Source organism: Melospiza georgiana, chromosome 3 (assembly GCF_028018845.1).
Source record: "Melospiza georgiana isolate bMelGeo1 chromosome 3, bMelGeo1.pri, whole genome shotgun sequence".
Classification (NCBI taxonomy): Eukaryota; Metazoa; Chordata; class Aves; order Passeriformes; family Passerellidae; genus Melospiza; species Melospiza georgiana.
In genome coordinates this window covers 105,519,648-105,539,369 of record NC_080432.1, presented here as the reverse complement: position 1 = coordinate 105,539,369, position 19,722 = coordinate 105,519,648, and the positions used below count along the sequence as shown (strand labels likewise).

The 19,722-nt window shown below is 39.5% G+C and overlaps 1 protein-coding gene across 1 annotated transcript in view; it reads left to right on the top strand.

Annotated features, from left to right (window-relative positions):
• Nucleotides 1-18,988, top strand: part of SH3BGRL2 (SH3 domain binding glutamate rich protein like 2) — a 35,333-nt gene extending 16,345 nt beyond the window's left edge. Inside the window, exons 2-4 of the mRNA XM_058021366.1 lie at nucleotides 4,338-4,523; nucleotides 16,315-16,395; nucleotides 17,507-18,988. Of these exons, the coding sequence (XP_057877349.1) occupies nucleotides 4,338-4,523; nucleotides 16,315-16,395; nucleotides 17,507-17,521 (282 nt within the window). The 3' untranslated portion in view covers nucleotides 17,522-18,988. The remainder of the gene's footprint in view (nucleotides 1-4,337; nucleotides 4,524-16,314; nucleotides 16,396-17,506) is intronic.
• Nucleotides 18,989-19,722: the final 734 nt, after the last annotated feature.

The following is a 19,722-nucleotide window of genomic DNA, read 5'->3' as shown; positions in this document are numbered from 1 at the left end:
GCTTGAGTCATCTTGCATATAGTAGAGTAAAAGTAATACTCATTTATCTTATCTGAGTTAGATAAATCCTGGTCTACTAAGATTTTTGCAAGGTATTGAATATCTTGGTTAAAATAGTATAGAATGATGAGGTGCAGCTGATTTTAGTAATGGAGAGGCCACGTGCTGTGCTCCTCTGGTTCAGCAGCTGTCAGTGGGGAAGCCTTTCTAGGACGGGAGAACTTCTGAAAACAGGTTCAGGAAGCATAGACAGGGCAAAAAAGAAGGGAACTTTTACTTGTTGGAAGTGATGAGAAGCTTCCAGGGCACTTTGGATAGAAGATGTAATCTGATTTTTCTAAACTTCTGCTCCAACCTGGACATGATTTATAATGGTAAATCCTCATTTTCTCATTCTGCTACTGAAAGAGCAATACTACCAGAGATGAGTGTTCAGCTTAGCTGGGGGATGTGATATTAGTTGTGTGGGAAGCAGTAATCTTAGAACAGAACCATTTTTAGTTTGGGCAAAGATGTGAAAAGTGGGGTGGCTAAAGTGAGGTGGATTCTGAACAGAAGAAGCAAATATTTCCAGTAAAGACAGTCAATTAATTGTGGAAATAAATTGCAAAGACCAGCTCTCTGTTACTATCAGTTCAAGAATGGAGCTTAGAGGGGAAAAGAAGTCTGAAGAAACCCTTTACTCCTTAGAGGAAACCTTTAGGGTAAATAAGAAACCCTTATTCCTTCCTTAGAGGAATTAAGTCAGGGATGCTGAAAGTCAGAACAGATAATCCCAGTGGTCCCACCTGGACTGGCCTAGGTATGTCTTTGAAGTATTTCTCCAAAGCAGTTTGAAAATTTATCCTCCTGTTACCTGTTGCAAATCAGTATAAAGAAATGAAAACTAGGACAGAAAGACAGAATACTTTAGTTACAATAGACTTCCTTTATAAATCAGGTGACTGATCAAGTGATTAGCTCATTTTAGCAGTTTTATGGATATCCTATTTTTGTTGCTTTTTAATCCTAATAAAGATACCAGCTCTGAATACAAGGATAAAATTGAGTTGTCTCTGGGGATTTTTTCCCTGTCTTAGTTTTGTGAATAGAAATATAGATTAACACTAAAACTAAACTCAGATAAATGATGTTCAGAAAAGAATTACCCTCCTAAAAATAGGGGAGGCAAACATTGGACTATAATAGCAGACCATTAACTCCACCAGAGTTTTCTCGCTGCATTTAAAGATAGATTAGGATCATATTGCATAAAGACTTTCCTCTGAACCTTCACAGTGGATATATGTTTTGAAGTTGTATTTGCAGGGTCTTCTGGTGTGCTGAAAGGTATTAAGCTCAAAATATATTGATGCTGAAGTAGACTGTCGTGTAAGACTACAAACACTTTCCCAAACTGTTGTATGAATAGCCACAAACCAAATTTTTCTGAACATGGTACCTCTGACAATGGAATTTCTTTTTCCAGGTTTCTCTCAGGTGCATCAAATGCAAGAAACCTTGGTAGCAGCAAGATACTTCAGAGAGATTATTATCCACCTCTGTAGTTTGTCAAGTGAGGATGTATTTTTCTCCAGTGGGCTCCTGACAGGACAGGCTGGTGAGGAAGCGGGGACTGACACTGCTCCTGTGCCATGCTGCCTTTGCTCTGTGTTGCAAACTCTGGCAGCTTTTAGGGCTCTGGGGGAGCCCAGACGAGAGCTGCAGGCAGGACTGTGAGGCTGACGCACTTCTGAGGCACAGATCCAGTGGCAGACAGAGACAAAGGTCCTGTGGTTTTCTTGGGGAATAATCAGCTGGCTTCTGTTGTGACAGATGCTCTGAGCATCCCTCTTAAACAACAAGGCGTGATTTAATAGGATTTTAAATACAACTAATGCTCTTGTTTCAGTTTATAGGCCTGAATCAAATAAATTTGGGAGGAGAAAATGCTAGTTTTTTGGCTTGAAATTTTCAGGCTATTTTGTTTGGGTTTATGCAGCTGGTACATCCACAGCTGATAACTCATACAGATGTCATATGGAGAATTGTAAAGCTTATGGCTAAAAAAACCAAAAACGCCAATTTGCTTCACTTCAACATCTTAATTAGTTTTATAAAAATAAAATGAGGCATTAGGAAATCTGTGGTTGTGGAAGAATTCTAATGGTGTGAACTGTAAAATGATAGGGATCTGACTAAATCTAAGTTGCTCAGTTTACAGGGAGAGAGTGGTTGAAAATGGGTCCATGTGGATGCACCTCTACTGGTGCAAGTCCTCGCTCTGGGAATGGAGCACTGTGGTACTCTGGAACTGTTTGAAGAATGGTTGCTGGCACAGTCAGCTTTGGCCAAGGCTAACTTAGAGTCTCACAAGCAGCCCGTGGCCATGATTTAAAAGTTACAGCATGCCAGGGATCATTCCCAGTGTGCAGTTTGCAAGCAGCAGCTTTGGGAGGCTGAAGGTTTAATAGCTTTGGCCAGAGGATGCCAATTGCCCTTGGGGCCAGAGGGCTGGCCCAGCCACTCTGGAGTTTGCTCGCTGCTCTGACCAGTGCAGGAAGGATTTCATGTGAGTTTTGGTCGCACTTCACCATGAGGAAGTGATCTCTCCCCCATACAATTTTAGTCATCTCTTTTATTTTTAATCAGATATTTAATATTTGTGTTAAGAATAGTTCTGTCTCTGCCTCTTTTGTGTTCTTTTGCAGCTTCTTGTTGAAAGACAGAGAAAAATGTTTTTTTCTTCTATTTCTAAACTTTGAGTTTTCAGGGACTTAGTAAAAGGCATGTTGCCTTCGGTACCGCCAGTGATGATGATGCAGTAATTTTGCTGTTGTTGATAATGCCTTACTTGCATGCAGGTTTAGGAGCTGTCTTCTCTATGAAAAAGGGATTATTTCACATATGCCTAATAAACTGTACCAGTGTGTGCAAATAAAGGAAAAAGAATGAGATATCGTGACACAAATTTACTGTGCAATCCACTTCTTAAGAAAGGCGGTGATTGTTTCAAAGCTTTGTATTTGTAGTTTCTTGGGATGGCCGCCTTATTTAAAAGAAATAAGAATTCCATAAGTATTGCTACAAAAATTATTTATTTTTGTGGTGCATTTAGATAGGTATACTTGCTTGTGTGACAGGAGCAACTAGCACATGCATTTTGAAAATCCTCTGATTTCCAAATAGTATCTAGGTCGTATGATACCCACAGGCATGATTCATCCACCTGGGCTTTATGCCAGCCAGCAACTGCATGGATATGACACTCCAGGAATACTGTAAAATTATTAAAGCTGATTTTTTTTTTCACATAACACTGTGATGATAGCTGTAAAAAATATGGCACATAATTTATAGTTCCTTTCTGAAAGTATTAATTCTGTTAGGTTGATGCAAAAAGTACACAGACTTTCACTTCAAAGCTTGATGTCTTGATATCAAGTCCTGTTGGAGGCAGAGGTTGTCTTTACCTGAGTCTATCTTCTTGAAGCCCAGCTAGCTCTTAAGTGCTGATCTTAATATCATAGAGTTGTTAAGGTTGGAAAAGACTTCTGAGATCATTGGGTCCAACCAGTGTGGATAAAAACTGCCAGTGTTCTGCCCCTTTGTATAAAGGTGATAATCTCTTTGAGGGGCAGAAACCTCATACATTTAATACAAACCTCGTGTGCGTTTGTTTTTTTTTTTTTCCAAACAAGTTCATTTTCAAGAGATGACATCATGCTTACTTTCAGGCATGGGTATTATGCTGACAGACACTCTTAGTTAAATATTCAGCTATTCCCTTGCTCGGGAAACTCTTGAGCTATATTTTAAAAAATGTGGAGGTGTCTAGAAAAACAAAAATGTGTGTAGCTGGGGTGGGTTTTTTTCAGATGTACTGACATGTTCATCTCAGTGAACACTTTTAGGAGTAAATTCTTCTGAGACTTGCCAGGTTATTTACCTTGCATTTTTAGGTGCCTGTATACTTTAAAAATGTAGCCCCTAATGTCTTTGAAAACCAACTGCCTCTTTTTACTTCTACTTCTGAAGAGACCCTTACAGTTTTTTTTTTTTTAAATATCTTTCAGGGGTAAAGGCTGAAATTACCAAAGCTGAATTAAACAGACAGCCTTATACAAGTGAGGTGAAGAAGTATAACTTTTGCCATCATATAAGGGAACAGCAATGCTTAACTTTTATGAATTTAAAACTGAAAAAAAAAATTTCTCCTTTGTTTTTCTGAGGTTGTGACTTCCCATCCTATGAAAAAGGGGTGGGAGAGGAGGAATGTTCTCAGATTTGTAAGCATGTCTGTGTTATGGAGGACTTGCTCTGACTCTGGGTTTTTTAATTTTCCTTCTTCCATCTAGATAAAGAAGAGGCAGCAGGATGTGGTGAGGTTTCTGGAAGCCAACCGCATAGAGTTCGAAGAAGTGGATATCACCATGTCAGAGGAGAAGAGGCAATGGATGTATAAAAATATTCCTGAGGACAGGCAGCCTGCACAAGGCAATCCACTGCCACCACAGATATTCAGTGATGATCGGTACTGTGGGGTAAGCAGCTGTTGTGCTTCTCAATGTATTAGTGTATATACATTATGTTACATACAATATATTAGTACATTATATACAATATATTAGTATCCTCGAGTAGCCATTTAAACATGGGACTTGCTGTTGAGCTTTCTCTAGTAGAATCTGAATTAATGGGGCAATAGGATCAGGTAATAATCATACAGGGAAAATTCAGGTCATTTTTCTGTAAATCTTAGGGCTGTCTAGGGGATTCCCTCCAGGAATGTAAAAATCAGAAATGTCACAACCTTCATGTATGACCTGTTGATGGTAAAGTGCCTGGTGAGACCACTGTGAGGTGGGAATTTGTGGTATTCTTGCTGCTGGGTCTAGTCCAAGCACAAAAATTCCGCAGGAAGTCTGTCTTTGGCACAGTAAATGAGAACACTGGCTAGATTGAGTTTTATTGTTATTGTAATTAAGCTCCTTCTTTGCTGCTGTCATGGTGTAAATTTCATTTATGCTCGGAGCATCTTTATGCAATCAGAGTGTTTAGGATAAATGAGCACTATTTGCTGTAAATCTGACAACAGGTTGATGAGTGGGCTGTTTTTTTGGTGTAAGCTTCTCCATCCACCAGTGCAAGCTGAAGCACTTTGATGTGTACATCCAGAGTGGTTCTGACTTAGTCCCTGCTGGATTCAATTGTGCTGCTCAGATCTGTTGAGAGCCTGTTGACTGCAGTGCAATTGTTTGCCTAATGCAGGAAGGATATAAAAAGTGATTTAGGATCCTCTGCAACAAAGAGATTGGGTATGGTGCAGCAGCTAACTGGTTTCTCAAAGCAAAGTGTTTAACATCCTTCCCATGTGCTGTGTATTGGCCTTCCTTGTTTACCTCAGCAGTATAACTCTTATCTTCTTATTTCCAGGTAAGGTAAGTCAATCAAAGAAATGTATCTGGGACGTGGAAGGGAATATTACCCTTGCTTATGGATCAGCCCCTCACTTACAAATAACAACCTTTACATTCTTCTGTGTCAGTGTAGTTTGCTTGGGAAACACAACATTTTAAAGCTGTTGTGTCTTACCCTTTCAGATTGCTTTTACTTACAGAGTGTTTTAACCTAGTCTTAGAAGTTGCTATTTGGAATTAGCAAGGCAAAAGATGTCATGCAACATGTGAGATGATCTCATTAATCTGTCTGCTGAGCTGATAGCCATTTTGGTTGAGCAGAGTTAATCCTATTACTAGACTTCACTGTCTGCATGAACATCTTTAAAGAGCAAACAGGCTTTGAAAGAAACGATATTTTTTAGGATGAAGAGGAAAGTATGTGCAGGATCTCCAACATTCATGAGTTAACCTGCTGCATTAGTTAATGAAGTTCTTAGGTAAGAGAGTGGAAGCGAAACATTATGCAGAAGGCAAAGGAGGTCAGTGCTGGAAGGGGGATAAAATATTACAATCAGATAGAAGTCAGCAAACCTTGCACATCTTTTCTCTGTCATTTCCACATTGAGTGCTTTCATGTGTTTATCTTGACATAAATAACTAAAGCATAATCTCTACTTAAGTTACTGAGTAACTTAAACTGAAAAAATACTGAATTTTCTGTTAGTTGCGTTAGTGAAATTTGTAGCTTATAATTTTTGATATGTGTCCAGGCAATGTTTAATCCAGTTTTATCTATTCAAAAACTCTGTCTGTTTTTCTGCATTCTACAGTCTTATCAGGAGACTTTCTATGTACTTATGCTGTTTTATGCATTGTTGCTGAAGTTCACACTTATGATACAAACTGGTCAGGCCCGTTGCTGTTGTTCTAAAGGTGTGAGGGCTAGACAGTGCAAAGCAAAATAGGTGCACTTTTTATTTTTGTCATGTTATTTCAATAGAAGTTCATGAGCATATGATGTCCATGACTCGATATTATGTTCATAGCTATACTGGTTTTTCTATGTTAGTATCAGCATTAATAGTTTTGGGATATTTTTTCTCACTATTTTCTCCTTAATAAAAACAAAAACCTCAGCAATGTGCACAAGGGGTTTATCTAACACTAGATTTTCCTGGCTAGGACGTGAGCATTTGAAATAATCATTTTTCAGGATGTAACTGCAGGCTAGAGGAAGTTTGTCTTTCATGGTTTCAGTAAAAATCCAAAATGAATTTGTGTCAACCATTTGAACATCTGACAGCTGATGTTGGAGGGGGAGAAAGGTGCCAAAAGATGATCAATGTTTTCTGGTTCACAGAGTGTCTTGTACCACGGGGGGAGGGATTCTTCTGATACCGAGAGGCAAACTCCATGTTTTGAAGTGTGAGCAAGACCTCGTGGTTTTTCTGAGTTGATGTAATTGCAGATACAATCATTAATCATTAATCATTAATCTATCTCTTCCTCTTCTCAGTCTACTGAGATGCACTCCCAATTTTTCAGTAACAAGTTATGCTAATAAATTTTGGAACAAAGTACTTGGCAAGAACAATTTTTATTTCCTGTGAACAAGATAAGAGCTGCAAGCACACAAGAACACAAATAATTTTACTGATAATTAAGTGCTATGTTATACTACCAACAATATATATTTTCATGACTTTGCAGTCTGTTGTTTCATCTTAGTGACATTGCTGTAAAGTAGTGTGTGAGAACAGAGTCTACCTTTCAGACAAATCAGACACATGATCCTGCTTTTCAAATTTACAGTAGTGTAAATCTGAAATTAGTATAGTTGTCTTGTTCTAGTTAGTGCTCTGTAAGAGTGAGGAGATGTTAGTGTCTAGTGCTTGTTTCTGGAGAAAATGCATGCACTTTGCATAAAGAATAGTAAAGTGGGGTTAATTTGGAGAAGAGCTTTAATCAGATCTGGTAGGTTGTGTTGTGTTTTTGGGCACAGGAATCAGTTTTGTCTTGCCTAGTTCCTTACAGAGCTCATGTTCAGTCAGATTTAGTAGCTCCTGCTATAGCACTTTGACCTACAGCTCAATCCACTCAAATTATGGATTATATTCACCCAAGAAAATAATCCCATACTGTCTTTCCCAGCCACTGTTCTCCACAGCAGAGGGGCTTTACCCACCTGACTTGCTTGGTCATGGGGGATGTTTCACACTCATGGATAACCTGTTCAGTGACTCCAGTGGTCAGGTTCCCCCCCTTGATCATGATCCTGTTTCTATGTTGCATCTCCTCCTAGGTGTCCTGATGTGTCACAGGCCCACTGAGCTGTGGTCAGCTTGTCCTTACATTCCCAATCCAGGTCCCCTGAGGCCATTTCAGTTCTGGCAGCCTGGTGTGCCTGTTCCTTGTTTCCATGTTCTTTGGTGACATGGCTCTTGGGCATAGGAGTATCTACATAACATCCTTTATAAAGGTTCTCTACCCGGGCAGCAGTGCCCAGATATTTAAGCAGAAAGCCAGAAATGCTGGAAAACTGAATGTCTGAAATTAGGCCTATGCCTCACACCTTCTTCTTTTTGAATTCTCCACAAGCTGAGTACACTTTCTTAGACTAGAAGTGACTCCTGGATCTTTCAGAAGACTGGAAATAGCCACTTGCCAGTGAAACTGCACTCTTGTGAAGCTGCAAGTTAGCACTTTGAACAGTGACAGTTTTATATGCAACAATCTGCCACTGAAGGGAGATTGCCTGAAATTTAGGCCAACCAAAATTAAAAGGAAATCTGTCTCCAGGTGGGAATTTGAGCCAAAGGGAAAAAGGGAAAATATTTACATAGCAGGCTGACTCTTTTTTTTTTTTCCCTTTGAAGCTGTTCATATGGTTTAGAGTGTTATGGTAATTCCTGATGGAGTGCCTAGTGAGCAGCAGTAGAGACAGAGATATGTGATATTTATTGTCCTCCCCTGAAATGTAATATATGGGTGTCAACTCCAACAAAACAGCAAAGGCATATAGACAAAACAGAAATGAAATAGGCTACTGAAAGAGGTGCAGTGTTCTTGGGAAACTATTCAGTACACAGACAATTATTGTAGCCCTGATTTCTTTGCACTGTTATGTATCATTCTATTCTGGGTTTTTTTAAGATAATGAAAAGATGCATGCATGTTTCTTTTTCTTCCTTTTTTGTAGGTGTCACATTACAACTAAATAACTGCTCACTGATAAAAGAAAGAAGAGAGTTTAACAAAACTGGCTAGAGGCCACCTCAGATTTTCTGCCCTGGCCTGTCATTGGAGAGTTTCTTATTATTCTGTGCCTGCAGGTACAGAGAGCTTGAACTCTGCCTCTAGATACTCGGGCAATACTTAGCCTGCCTGCTGTTGTGTGTTCACTTTAGGAGCTAGAGGAGTTGTGAGGCTAATTTGGTATCCAGCAAGTCTACATTTGATTCTCTGCACCCTTGCAGATGTCTTACCTGATTCACTTAGCAATTTTTTTTTGTCCCAATCTGCTTTTAGAAGAGGGATAATTTTGCTAGATAAAAGTTAATGTGAATTACTCAGAGATCATGTAACATTTGTTAATGGCTAATGATGCTAAAAACTTTCTTGACTAATTATTTTTGCCATCAGAAGTAGAGTTTCCTGTATGGTAAATTTAAGCTCTGTGTGAAATTGTTCTTAATTACCTTTTGCAGTTGTGTTGCAGCAGTTTTTGGCTCAGAGGCACCCACAAACCCTAGGCTGAATGTGACTTGAGGCCAGTGGCATGTACTGTTTATCTTCCTGGTTAAGGCTTTGTCTCAATGAGGAATACAGAAGGCTGGTGTTGGAAAGCAACCCCTGGCCAAGAATCTTCTCCATGTTGGGAGGATTCTGCTCAGATCATTCACAAGGGCTGGTTACAACTTTCAGACTATGCCTATGCTGTTGCCATCCACTTCTCCATTGCTTTTCTGTGTCCTGAGGAAAAGAGCTTTAGTTCTGTGTAATGTGTACTTTATAAAGGGAAATGTGGTACCAGAGGCAAAGTGTAGAGTAGCCAGCTTGCCCAGTGCCAGGGCTTAAAAAATAGAAGCTCAGCAACTAAGTAAAAATAAAATAATGCAAGAATTTTATTTTGCTCAGAGAAGTCAGGACTCATTTCAGTAATGTATAATAGTGTTGCTGTTTACCCTGTAGTGGAGAGAGTACAATCTTGTTGAGCACCACAGTTTTTATTTGGACTAAATAAACTTCATTAATAGCTGTTTCAAAGTGAAGTAGCAGGTATTTTGTAAACAATCCCTTCACATAAAGATGATAGGCATCAAAGACATCTCTGGAGATACCTTACTCTGTTTGCAGACTTTTTATTTCCTAAATATAATAATGTAGGGTGTTCATCTATTTTAGAACACTTAAAAGGGACTGGTGCAAAATTAGAATTGTTACTTCTACAGGATATAGTTGAAAATACTGCACATTTCTTTTTCATTTTTATATTTATTACACTGATATTCTGCAAAACTTATCAGCAAGTGTGACATAATTATTAAAATTTTTGTTTGGGATCCTTATTCTCCTTTCCATGGAACAGAAACTTCCTATTGTGCCATGCTTTCTTGAAAAAACAGGTTTTATTATTGAAGGTGTTGGACTACTTTAACTAAAGTCTTTTTAAAAGGCGAGTTCTAAAATAGAGGATAAATTATATATGAGGAAAGGCTAAGAAATCTTAATAAGTGGCAGTAATACTTTGAAGTCACATAGTATTGCACAGAATACAGATGAAGCAGTATTTTGGAACAATATCTAGAAAAAGCCATGGCTGTTGTTAGAGAACAGCCAGGATGAAATAAGTAATTCAGTCTGCTACTGTTCCACTTGGGTCCAAGTTAAAGGATGTGCATGCAGAGCTACTGTGCAGCACGGTCATTTTGTGTCTTTTAGTCATTACCTCGTGTAACAGGCCATAGTTAACTCCCTGATATTTCCATCACTCCCTTTCTCAAATTCCTGTTGTGGTCTGATTTGATAATATTTTTATCCAAACAATTTGTAAAATGACACAGTGAGCTGGAGGGTGCACAAAAGGTGGAGGTGACAGCCCTTACCATCCACAGTACTTAGGGATTCTGCCACTTACTCCCCTGAACTCTTCTGCCCCAGGTGGGCACTAGGCACTGGATTTGAGGTCTTCAGTGCTTGTCTAAGGGAAACCCTGCTGCATTTGGACTCCCTGCATTGGAGGTGAGGGATATCAGTTCTTAGACAGTTGATGTCTGTGTACCCTGGCACCATTGCTGCATGAATGACAAACATCACATCAGCCTGAGTTTGTCCTGTACTGTCCAAACAATAGAGCTGTGGCTGACATCTGCTCCCTTTTATTAAAGCCTTTGTTTCTGGAAGGCTACAACTAGACAGATTACCAAAATAAACATCTGGCCTTTAGCAGAGGAGTAACAAGTTGTTTTGTAGAGTCAATTCTATAAGCTCTTTAAAAATCCTGTGCAAAGATCTTATCAGGTTAGGTAATGAAAACTGTCATGTTTAACTTGTTCTGTGTTGTACAGATAAGATCTTTTATTTGTATATTTATATAATATGCACACACATTCTCCAAGGAGAGCTGTGCTGCGTAAGAGTTTTCCATTGTAATCCTAATCAGATCAGTAAATGAATGTCATCTGTTCTGGAGAACTGAACTGCCCTTTTCAGGGAGGATGTTAGCAGATCATTCTCAATGGAATACAGTATTAACTCAGTCAGTAGCAAAGTGCTGATTCAATGTGTTTAAATTATGGGTTCCTCACTATTACTTGAAGGAGCAATTATGTCGCCTCTTTTAAAAGAATGGAGAGATCGTAATCTTATATTAAAAATATTGACAAGGAGAAGTAAATTTGAAAAGTGTGCCAATGGAGTAATCTATATGTGTTGTCCAGTAATCAATGCACTTTAAAAATCTTTAGGAAAAGCTATGCAGGCTACATTTGGGTGGATTTCTTGTTTTTTGGCTTCTTGGTGTGGTAAGCAATAAAGATTTGTCTGAGATGATTAACAAGCTCACTCTTGTTGCCAACTAAAAGCAAACAGCCACAAAACCAACTTGCTTGTTTAAAGAAACTTACTGGAAAGAATTTAATTCACAGTTGCTGTCTTTAAAAGTTCATTAGATGTAATGTTCTCCTAATTTCAGTGCATTAGTGAAGGTAAAATTGCTAACTGTAAATCTGCTTTGTGTTAGTGTTTTACTTTGATCCAACGCCTTCATGTTTCTGCTATGTTCCTTGAAGCCCAAATAATTATTTTTGCTGATCTGCAGTACTGCCTATTTTAACTTTGGTGTGTACTAAATAGTTTCTCCCAGCAGTGACAGTGTTTATTTAAACAATCCTGAGTATTCCTGCTTAGCAAAATCCTGAGCCAAATTAATTATGTCAGTGTCTGTAATTACATCACTGCAGTGATCTGGTTTCCAGGAGTACATCACACTTAAGGAATACATCACACTTAAGGTCTAGTGATCATCACAGATGGGAGATCTGGGATGCAGCTGATGCTGTGCTAGCTTGAGCTTTGTGAACTTGGCCATTGGTGTCGAGAGAAGAACTTACCCTGGAAGTGGGATTTCTAAAGAAGAGAGAATTCCCAAGAACCAGGTTTTCCTACTGGAGTAAATTGCATAAAACCCACATGAAGGCCAGAAGAACCTACGGCATTTGTGTCGGATTTCCTGAATGCTTGTCCAATGTCTAAAAGACTAAGCTGATGTTGGTTTTCTGTAGCATTTGGGCAGTAGATGGTCTTTGGCATTACTCTGTGATGTAGACATTAACAAAGTTCTCCTGTCTTAAAGAGGTGCAAAACAGCTACAACATCTTTTATTTCCAGAGTAAGCTGCAAAGATTCAAACTTTAGAAATAAAGCTGTGGAAGTGTGAGGCTTGGAGGCTTGAGTTGTTTTGTGTTTTGGTTTCTTTTTTTTCCATTTACCATCATGCTTAATGGACAACATCCCATGGCCTTGCTGATTATTGGGAGTTGGAACTAGATAATCTTTGAGGTCCCTTGCAGCCCAAGTAATCTTCTGATTCTATGATCATTTTAAAACTTAGTGTGTGATAGACCTTAAGATTAGCATAAATGGCCTTACATTTGTGAGACCTGAACGTCCATCAAGCCCAGTTTTGTCCCAACAGTGGTCATAAGCTTAGGAAAGACCACAAACAAGATATGAAATGGTTAAGTATTTTCCTTGTCGCTAGTTATTTTTCTGAAATAAATGTCACTTTAACATATTTTGTAATTCTTACTACATTTTTCTTTCATGAACTTGAAAGGTTTCTGGTGGAAACCTTTAGCATCTTCAGTATGCTCTGGAAGTGCATTCCATGTGTCCACTAACACATCTAGTACCAAGCATCCTGCCACCACAGTGAGCTTCACAGCCTTCCTAGCCTTCCTCCCCTTACCCTCTGGGGTAACTTTGGTGCTGAAGACCTTTGCAGCCACAGTTTGTCTCTCTATCCCAGTTTAGAGTCACTCAGCAGGAGCTGGGAGAGCAAAGCAGAGCTTTAGGCCACACAAGGCCAACAAGATTTTGCTTGTTTATAGGTGAGCTACAGGCAAGCAGCTCACCTACAGTGGCTTCAGTTTATTTTGAACAAAGCAAGAGCCTATTAGGTCAGCTAATCCACTCCCTAGCAGCTCATGGAGCACATCAAATGCTGTGACTGTTGTGGTGTTAAAACAGAGAGGCTGTGTCCTGCTCAGGTTACATGGTGGGTGATGGACCTGCCTCCAACTTTAAGGGTGAGGAAGCATGCCTAAAGCAATCAGCTAGTTGTTATCCTGTTGAAAGGCCCTTTCTGCCTTGAAATGGCTTTTTACTTACTTTCTTTATCCTCCTGTCCCTTCTTTATCCCTTTAAACCATCCTGAGATATATTTTTTCCTCCTAACTGGCATTTGTCTTTATTGGTAACATTTCATACCCTCAGTCATGGGATTTATAATCTGTATTTTTGGTTTTTCAACTTCTCCAGAGGGATCGAGCATATCTGCATTGCTGATGATTCACGTGCACTGTCTCCATGTCCTACTAGTTTTAGTGCTCAGTTTTTAGTCAGTTTTGATGTTGCCAGAATTCTATACATTAATGAAGTGTGATTAGCAGTTCTGGAAAGCACCAAGTTCCATAATTTAAAATGCTACAGTCAAAATTATGTTTTACACATAGTTGCCTTATGATGTGGGGCAGTGGGTAGCAGTTTGTTGTATATTTTTAGGTAAACTGCTGCTGTCTGAGAGCCTCCCATTGGCAATGGGAGCCCCTTGCCCTGCACAGGGGCAGGACAGCACTGCTCCACTGATGCCAGCAAAGCCACAGCACTCCCTGGGTAGAGCTGCTTGGGACAGTGACAAGAGGGTTGTAGTAACTTGCTGCCAGTAGTGAAGCATGGTGCAGAAAAAGGGAACCTCTGCCTTGCCAGAACCAGTGAATGGTGGTGTCCTTCCTCTGTGGGAGGCAGAGTGTCCCAAATGGAATCCATTGGGTCACCAGTGAGTTAGGCTCCTGCTTGGGTGTGAAATTCTCATTTTCACTGAGCTTGTGCTCTTTTCCTTCTTCAGCATACGTCTACTGCTGGTAGCAGTGTGATGTCCTTTATTGAGATTAGAATTTTTATGTCCTCACCCATGGATTTAGTGTCTTTACACGTGGCCCAAATCTGCACAGACTTCCTCTCCTTCTAATGGCAAGATCAAAGGCAGGGTGTTTTTGGAGCGTCCTTTATTTGGTCTGTGTTACATGAAAAGCCAGGGATGCCCACTTTGAACTCCTACCACTCATGACACAACCACTGAGTCATTGAGATCATACTTCTCAATAATCTCTTAAGAAACTACTGTGCTAAAGGGATTTCTTAAAATTTTTATAGGACTATTATGTATTTTTATAAGATTTTTTTGTTTCACATTTGAATATTTTGAGATCACAGATTGTCATTGCAGACATCACTAGGAAAATTCTCCTATTTAAAATTTACTTCTGCTTTTTCTAAAAGCATGAGGCTTCTTCTCCCCCACCACCCATGAAAGTAAGTGTCAATAGGATTTAAATACGTTTTGCAATGCAGATATTTCAAAACATCAGGGAGATTGCTTCTGGTGGATAATCTCTTATGGTTCTTAAATATTCAGGTCCTTTTAAAATGAATCAATCCACTGGGTTTTGTGGTCCTTCAAACATAGACTGAGCTCGCTGTTTAACCTTCACAGTTTTTTCAGTAAGTGAATCCATATTTGTTAATAGGTAAAAATATGGAAAAAAACATAGTAAGTCAGGACTTGATAATTCTAAAAGTAAAATGGTAACTAGTACTTGAGGACAGCTTTTTGTTGCTAAATATTAAATTACTTTACAGAGGTTAGGTTAAACAGATGTTGGTGGATTAGCTGAGCATCAGTCATTGTCAGAGCCACAAGTGCAGCCTTTTCTTCTTAGTTTCTGAGTCCTTCTCTGCTCTGTTTTTCTTACCAGTTTATTAACAAAGAGTGAAAAAAACATGGTCTTACAGTAGTGATACTGCTAAAGCTAATTGAAGTACTGGGATTAAGAATCTTCAGGATAGAAGATTGCCAGCATTTGAAAACGGTGCTGAGAGATGATGACTCACCTGAACAAACACAGAACCTTCCTTGGACAAACTGTTGAGTCCAAGAAGTGTCTGGGGGTTAGTGAAGGCTGCCTGTGGTGCTTAGGAGGGAGAGTGTTCCTGGCAGGGACCCAAAAAGGTGTCTGCCACCGCAGCTGCCTGCCTGCAGGTTGGCTGCTGGTAGTTTACAGGGCTGTAAATAGGCATCTTCAGGCATTTTAGACCTGCCCTGATGTTAAAGAAAGGGCTGTGGGCTGTATTCATGCACTGCTGCCCTACCTTCAGCTCCAGAGAGTGTGACTCACTTGTCAGAGGGCCCCATGGAGCAAATGAAGGTTATTTCTCAGGTCGATCACAGGCTGTCTTCTTGTGTGTTGCTTATGTAGCCTGTGTCCCTCATGGGTTTTTATCTGCCTTAGAAGAGTCAGAACAGACCTTTTTAAAGTTTAATATGTCCATGCAGCTTTTGAAGTCTCATTCTTAGAGGCCAAGGGCTTAATAAAACATCCTTCTGCATAGCTTCAGCATTACTTATTACTTCTGTAGGTATTCAGTGATTACATTGTTCCTTTTTAATCCATGGCACAGTTGGGAATCCTTTCAGTAATCTTTCAGCTTACACCATGGTTTAGTTGATTTGCCTGTTTTACTTGGATTTACTTTCTGGCAATTAATTGTAATTTTTTATTAATTCCTAAGTTAGCATATGCCATGTTTTATGAAGAAAACAATAAAAAGTCATTTGAACTAGGTTTACTCTTTCTGCTTATGTCAGCTAATATATGTGAGGCCTGAGGACCATTGTACCCTCCTGCTGGCCTTTTGGTGTCTTTCACAGGTGCTTTCACATGGTGCAGCCATGGTTGTGGTTTTGGGGAGGCTGAGTCTGTTTGAATAATTATGCAACTGCACAGTATCCCAGTTCACACTGATATAGCAGTATATCATTGCTGAAATGCTGGTAAAGCATCTCCTTCTAGAGCATCATAAAGGTTTTAAGAGAAATTCCGTACTTAAATACCTTTAAAATACACCCCCAGTAGAGTTTCTTTTGATGTAGGTACTTTTGATGCTTATACTTTCCTGTCAAAGTAGTGAGAGATGTTGAAGTTAGAGAATTTATGTGGTTTTCTTCACCCCTGTAGTTTGTAGTTTGTATTTTTCTCAGTATTTTTCTGAGCATTACTACATGTTACTCTTTATTCTATACAGGGTGTGGTAATATCAATAAGGAAAATAGGAATACAAATGTTGACTCATCTTTTCTTCTTTTATTCTCTAGGATTATGATGGCTTTTTTGAATCAAAGGAGAGCAATACTGTATTCTCCTTTCTTGGACTGAAACCTACTTTGGCATCAAAGGTCAGTGTAGTATTGCAGACTTTTCATGGAATTCTTGACATGTTGAGATTGAATTTTCTTTGATACCTGTGTGGGATGGAGCTCTGTGTTTGGATGCATCCCTTCTGTGAGCCATACTTTGTTCATATCACCCTCGTGCTAGTGAAGTAATTGAGATGGTTGTAAGGAAAAGTAAAGCATTTTAAATGAAAACAAGCATGTACATGGGAGTAATTTGGGACAGCATATAAATTAAGTTCAAAGTTCTCCTTCACATTCTCAATCTAAATTGTAAGCAACTGGCTTGATTATAACAGGAGACAGAACTTAATCACTGGACTTTCTGAAGCCTGGCATAATGGCTCAGCATTTATTCATTAGGCATTAATTAATTTAATGCTGAAATGCTGGAGTAGTCAGAACTTACATTAACTTTTTTGAATTCAGTTTTAGCAAACACATATCTAGAGGTCGGAACACAAAGCCAGGTAATATCTTTCTGTTGAGGGCAGTATAACAGAGGAAATTTTATTGCCATATGGAAGTCTGGACACTTCTTCAAACAGATTGTGTGGTGCACCTTTTGGCAATAGATCAGACACAGAGGGGAGGATTTTTCTTTCCTTGGATACTGTAGATATAGATGTATTTGGTGCTAGTACTGTTTCAGGCCTGGGTGGTGGCTCTTGGGTATCTATAGCTCCTCTTCTGCCAGGAATTAATTTATTCCTGGACCCCTTGAGGGACAGCAGTAGGAAGGAACCTCAGCAGAGGACCACAGAAGCAGGTTATTTTGGCAGCCTGCCTCACTTTGTAGTTTGGAGGACTTATCCTAGGAAAAAGATGATGTTCTGACACAATCTGAAATAGCAGCTTCTATGCTGCTCTGTTCCTAGAAAATATGGTGTTGGAGGCCTGGAGAGGTCTCTCTATAAACTTCCTGCTTCAGTCTGGTGGTACTTCAGAGAGATGCATCCTCAGCTCCTAGGTGGTCTGGGATTAGGGTCACTTTATATGCCAAGGTCACAGGTACGGGAGATGACAATGTATCCATAACATTAATATTATGTCAATAATTAATAATCATATTTATGTATTTAATAATACTATTTATTTTTTCTCTTTTCAATAGGAGTCAGAACCCTAGAAAGCCCATATGAAGTTACAACAAGCACATTCCTGAATGAGTGACTATCCTTCAGCACATAACAGCTTCCCTAATGGATCACTGTGATAGAGCAAATGTGTGTCAGTAGTAGTAGTCTGCTTGCCATGAGATGGTGCTCTCCAATAATGTGGAGCTAATAACATGCACATGAAGTAGGATTAAGGCTGGGCTACTCATCTTCCTTTGTAAAAATGCTCACTGTTGATGTTTCACTTTTGTCTTTTGGTTGCTTTTGCAACTGGCCCTGATATTCTAACAGGCATGTGTGTTTGAGAATAAGGAGTGAAAGTGTAGGGCTTGTATCATTCATGGGTATTCTTATACAGTCACATTCCTTATCTTTTTTAATTCCTCCCACTACTGTAGTTCAAATGAATAGTTAAAGTGCTGCTGGTTATTATGATGTTTGTGCTGGCTATGATCCAGAAGGTAAAAAGCATCAATCTTGAGCTCTCAGTCTAAGCCAATAACTGACATATTTTTGCTCTACATTTATTTATTTATTGTGATGTTTATTCTAGATCATGGTTATTTTAAGAGACATGGGCTGCTAATGTTGTTAATGAAGACTTGATTTGTCTAATGATGCACATTGCAACTGACTGTTAAAAGAAGTTGCTATCATGAAGGAGGTGCCAAAGTGAAATATTTTGACATGTTTCCAAATGCAGGTGAAATGTTCAGTAAATGTTTCCTTGGTGGAAACACTGGGGAGTTCAGAAGAATTAAAGGGGTCTTACAACTAGTGATACTATGAAGTTATCTCTTAAATGAGGAAGTCTTAACACCCAAGGCTGGAGCTCTATAGTTGGACTGTCTTAAAATGAAATTTTGCCAAAACTTCAGTTTACCTTCAATAACACACGGCTCCACCACAAGCCACATGAGAGTCAAGGGGGTACTTTGAGAGCTAGGTGTCAGTCCCATGATGGTTAAACACTCCACCATGGTCCAAGAGCATGCCTAACTTGCCTAGCTGTTGTCCTCGTTTTATATCCCCAGATGTGGTGATGTGAAGGTGCCTGGAAGACAGTGAGAAAGCTGAGTGTGTGCTTTGCCAAATGAGGCCAGAAAGGTTGTTCAGTTGAGTAATAAGTAAAGGAAATGGAGATTATTCCAGTGGGACTGCACTGATGCACATAGCAGAACTTAGGCCCATTACTTGCCAATAATTATTACAAAATGCATTCTAGACAGAAGTAAAATTGCATCATGCATTTTGAATCAAATCTGATACATAAATAACAGCTGTGTTGTGATGTGGCTTTTCCTACAGTGATTTCATACTGGCAAGGTGGTGCCACCACAGTGAATGTCCTTGTGTCTTCGGGTAAATGGGACACAAGCCACCATGCAGAAAAGCTACTTTGCAATCACAGCATCCCTCAGACTGTGTGGTTTGAAGGAAGCCAGACTTGTAAAAAGTGTCAGAAAGCAACACTACCACAACAAAAGCAACACCTGTGAAACAAATCAGGTGTTCTGCCAGCATCAGTAGTCATGGCATGCCAGACATGTCAGCTGGAAAGGACAGCTGAAGGTCATCTGGTGCATCACTGTCAAAATCAGGCCAAAGAACCACACTAGCTTGAAACAAATATGGGTTTGTCTAGCAGAGCATTAAGAATATCCAGAGATGAAAATCTCATAACTATCTAGGTAACCTGTGACATTGCTGCAGTGCTTCCCTAGTGAAAACTTTATCTTTTAAAGTCCAGCTTTGACTCCTAGGCTTTAATTTGAGGCTGTTACCTTTGCTGTGTCTGTTTGGCACTCACAACAAGAGATTGGCACCACTGTTTTTTTTAACAGCCCTCAAGATAGTCGTAGGCTACCATCGGGTCACCTCTTAGCCTTCTTCTTACCCGACTGAACAAGCCTGGCTGCTCAGCTGAGCTAAAGAGCTAGACGGAGGAAGAGCACACACAGGTTTGAAATCTGTGGCTGTATTTGCTGGTCAAAGTCTTTGCCAGAGCACCTTCTCTAGAGGAATCCTGAACGGGCATTGATGTATGTGCGTACATTTTTAAGAATTATGTTATCTGTGTCAAGGTACTGTGACATTCTTGTAACCAATCCCATATTTTCATGAGACTTGAACTTCACTATAGGAAGGGAATATGACATGAGGTGGAGCTGTACATTGTTAACTTCACCACATTCAGTATAACTATTTCTTA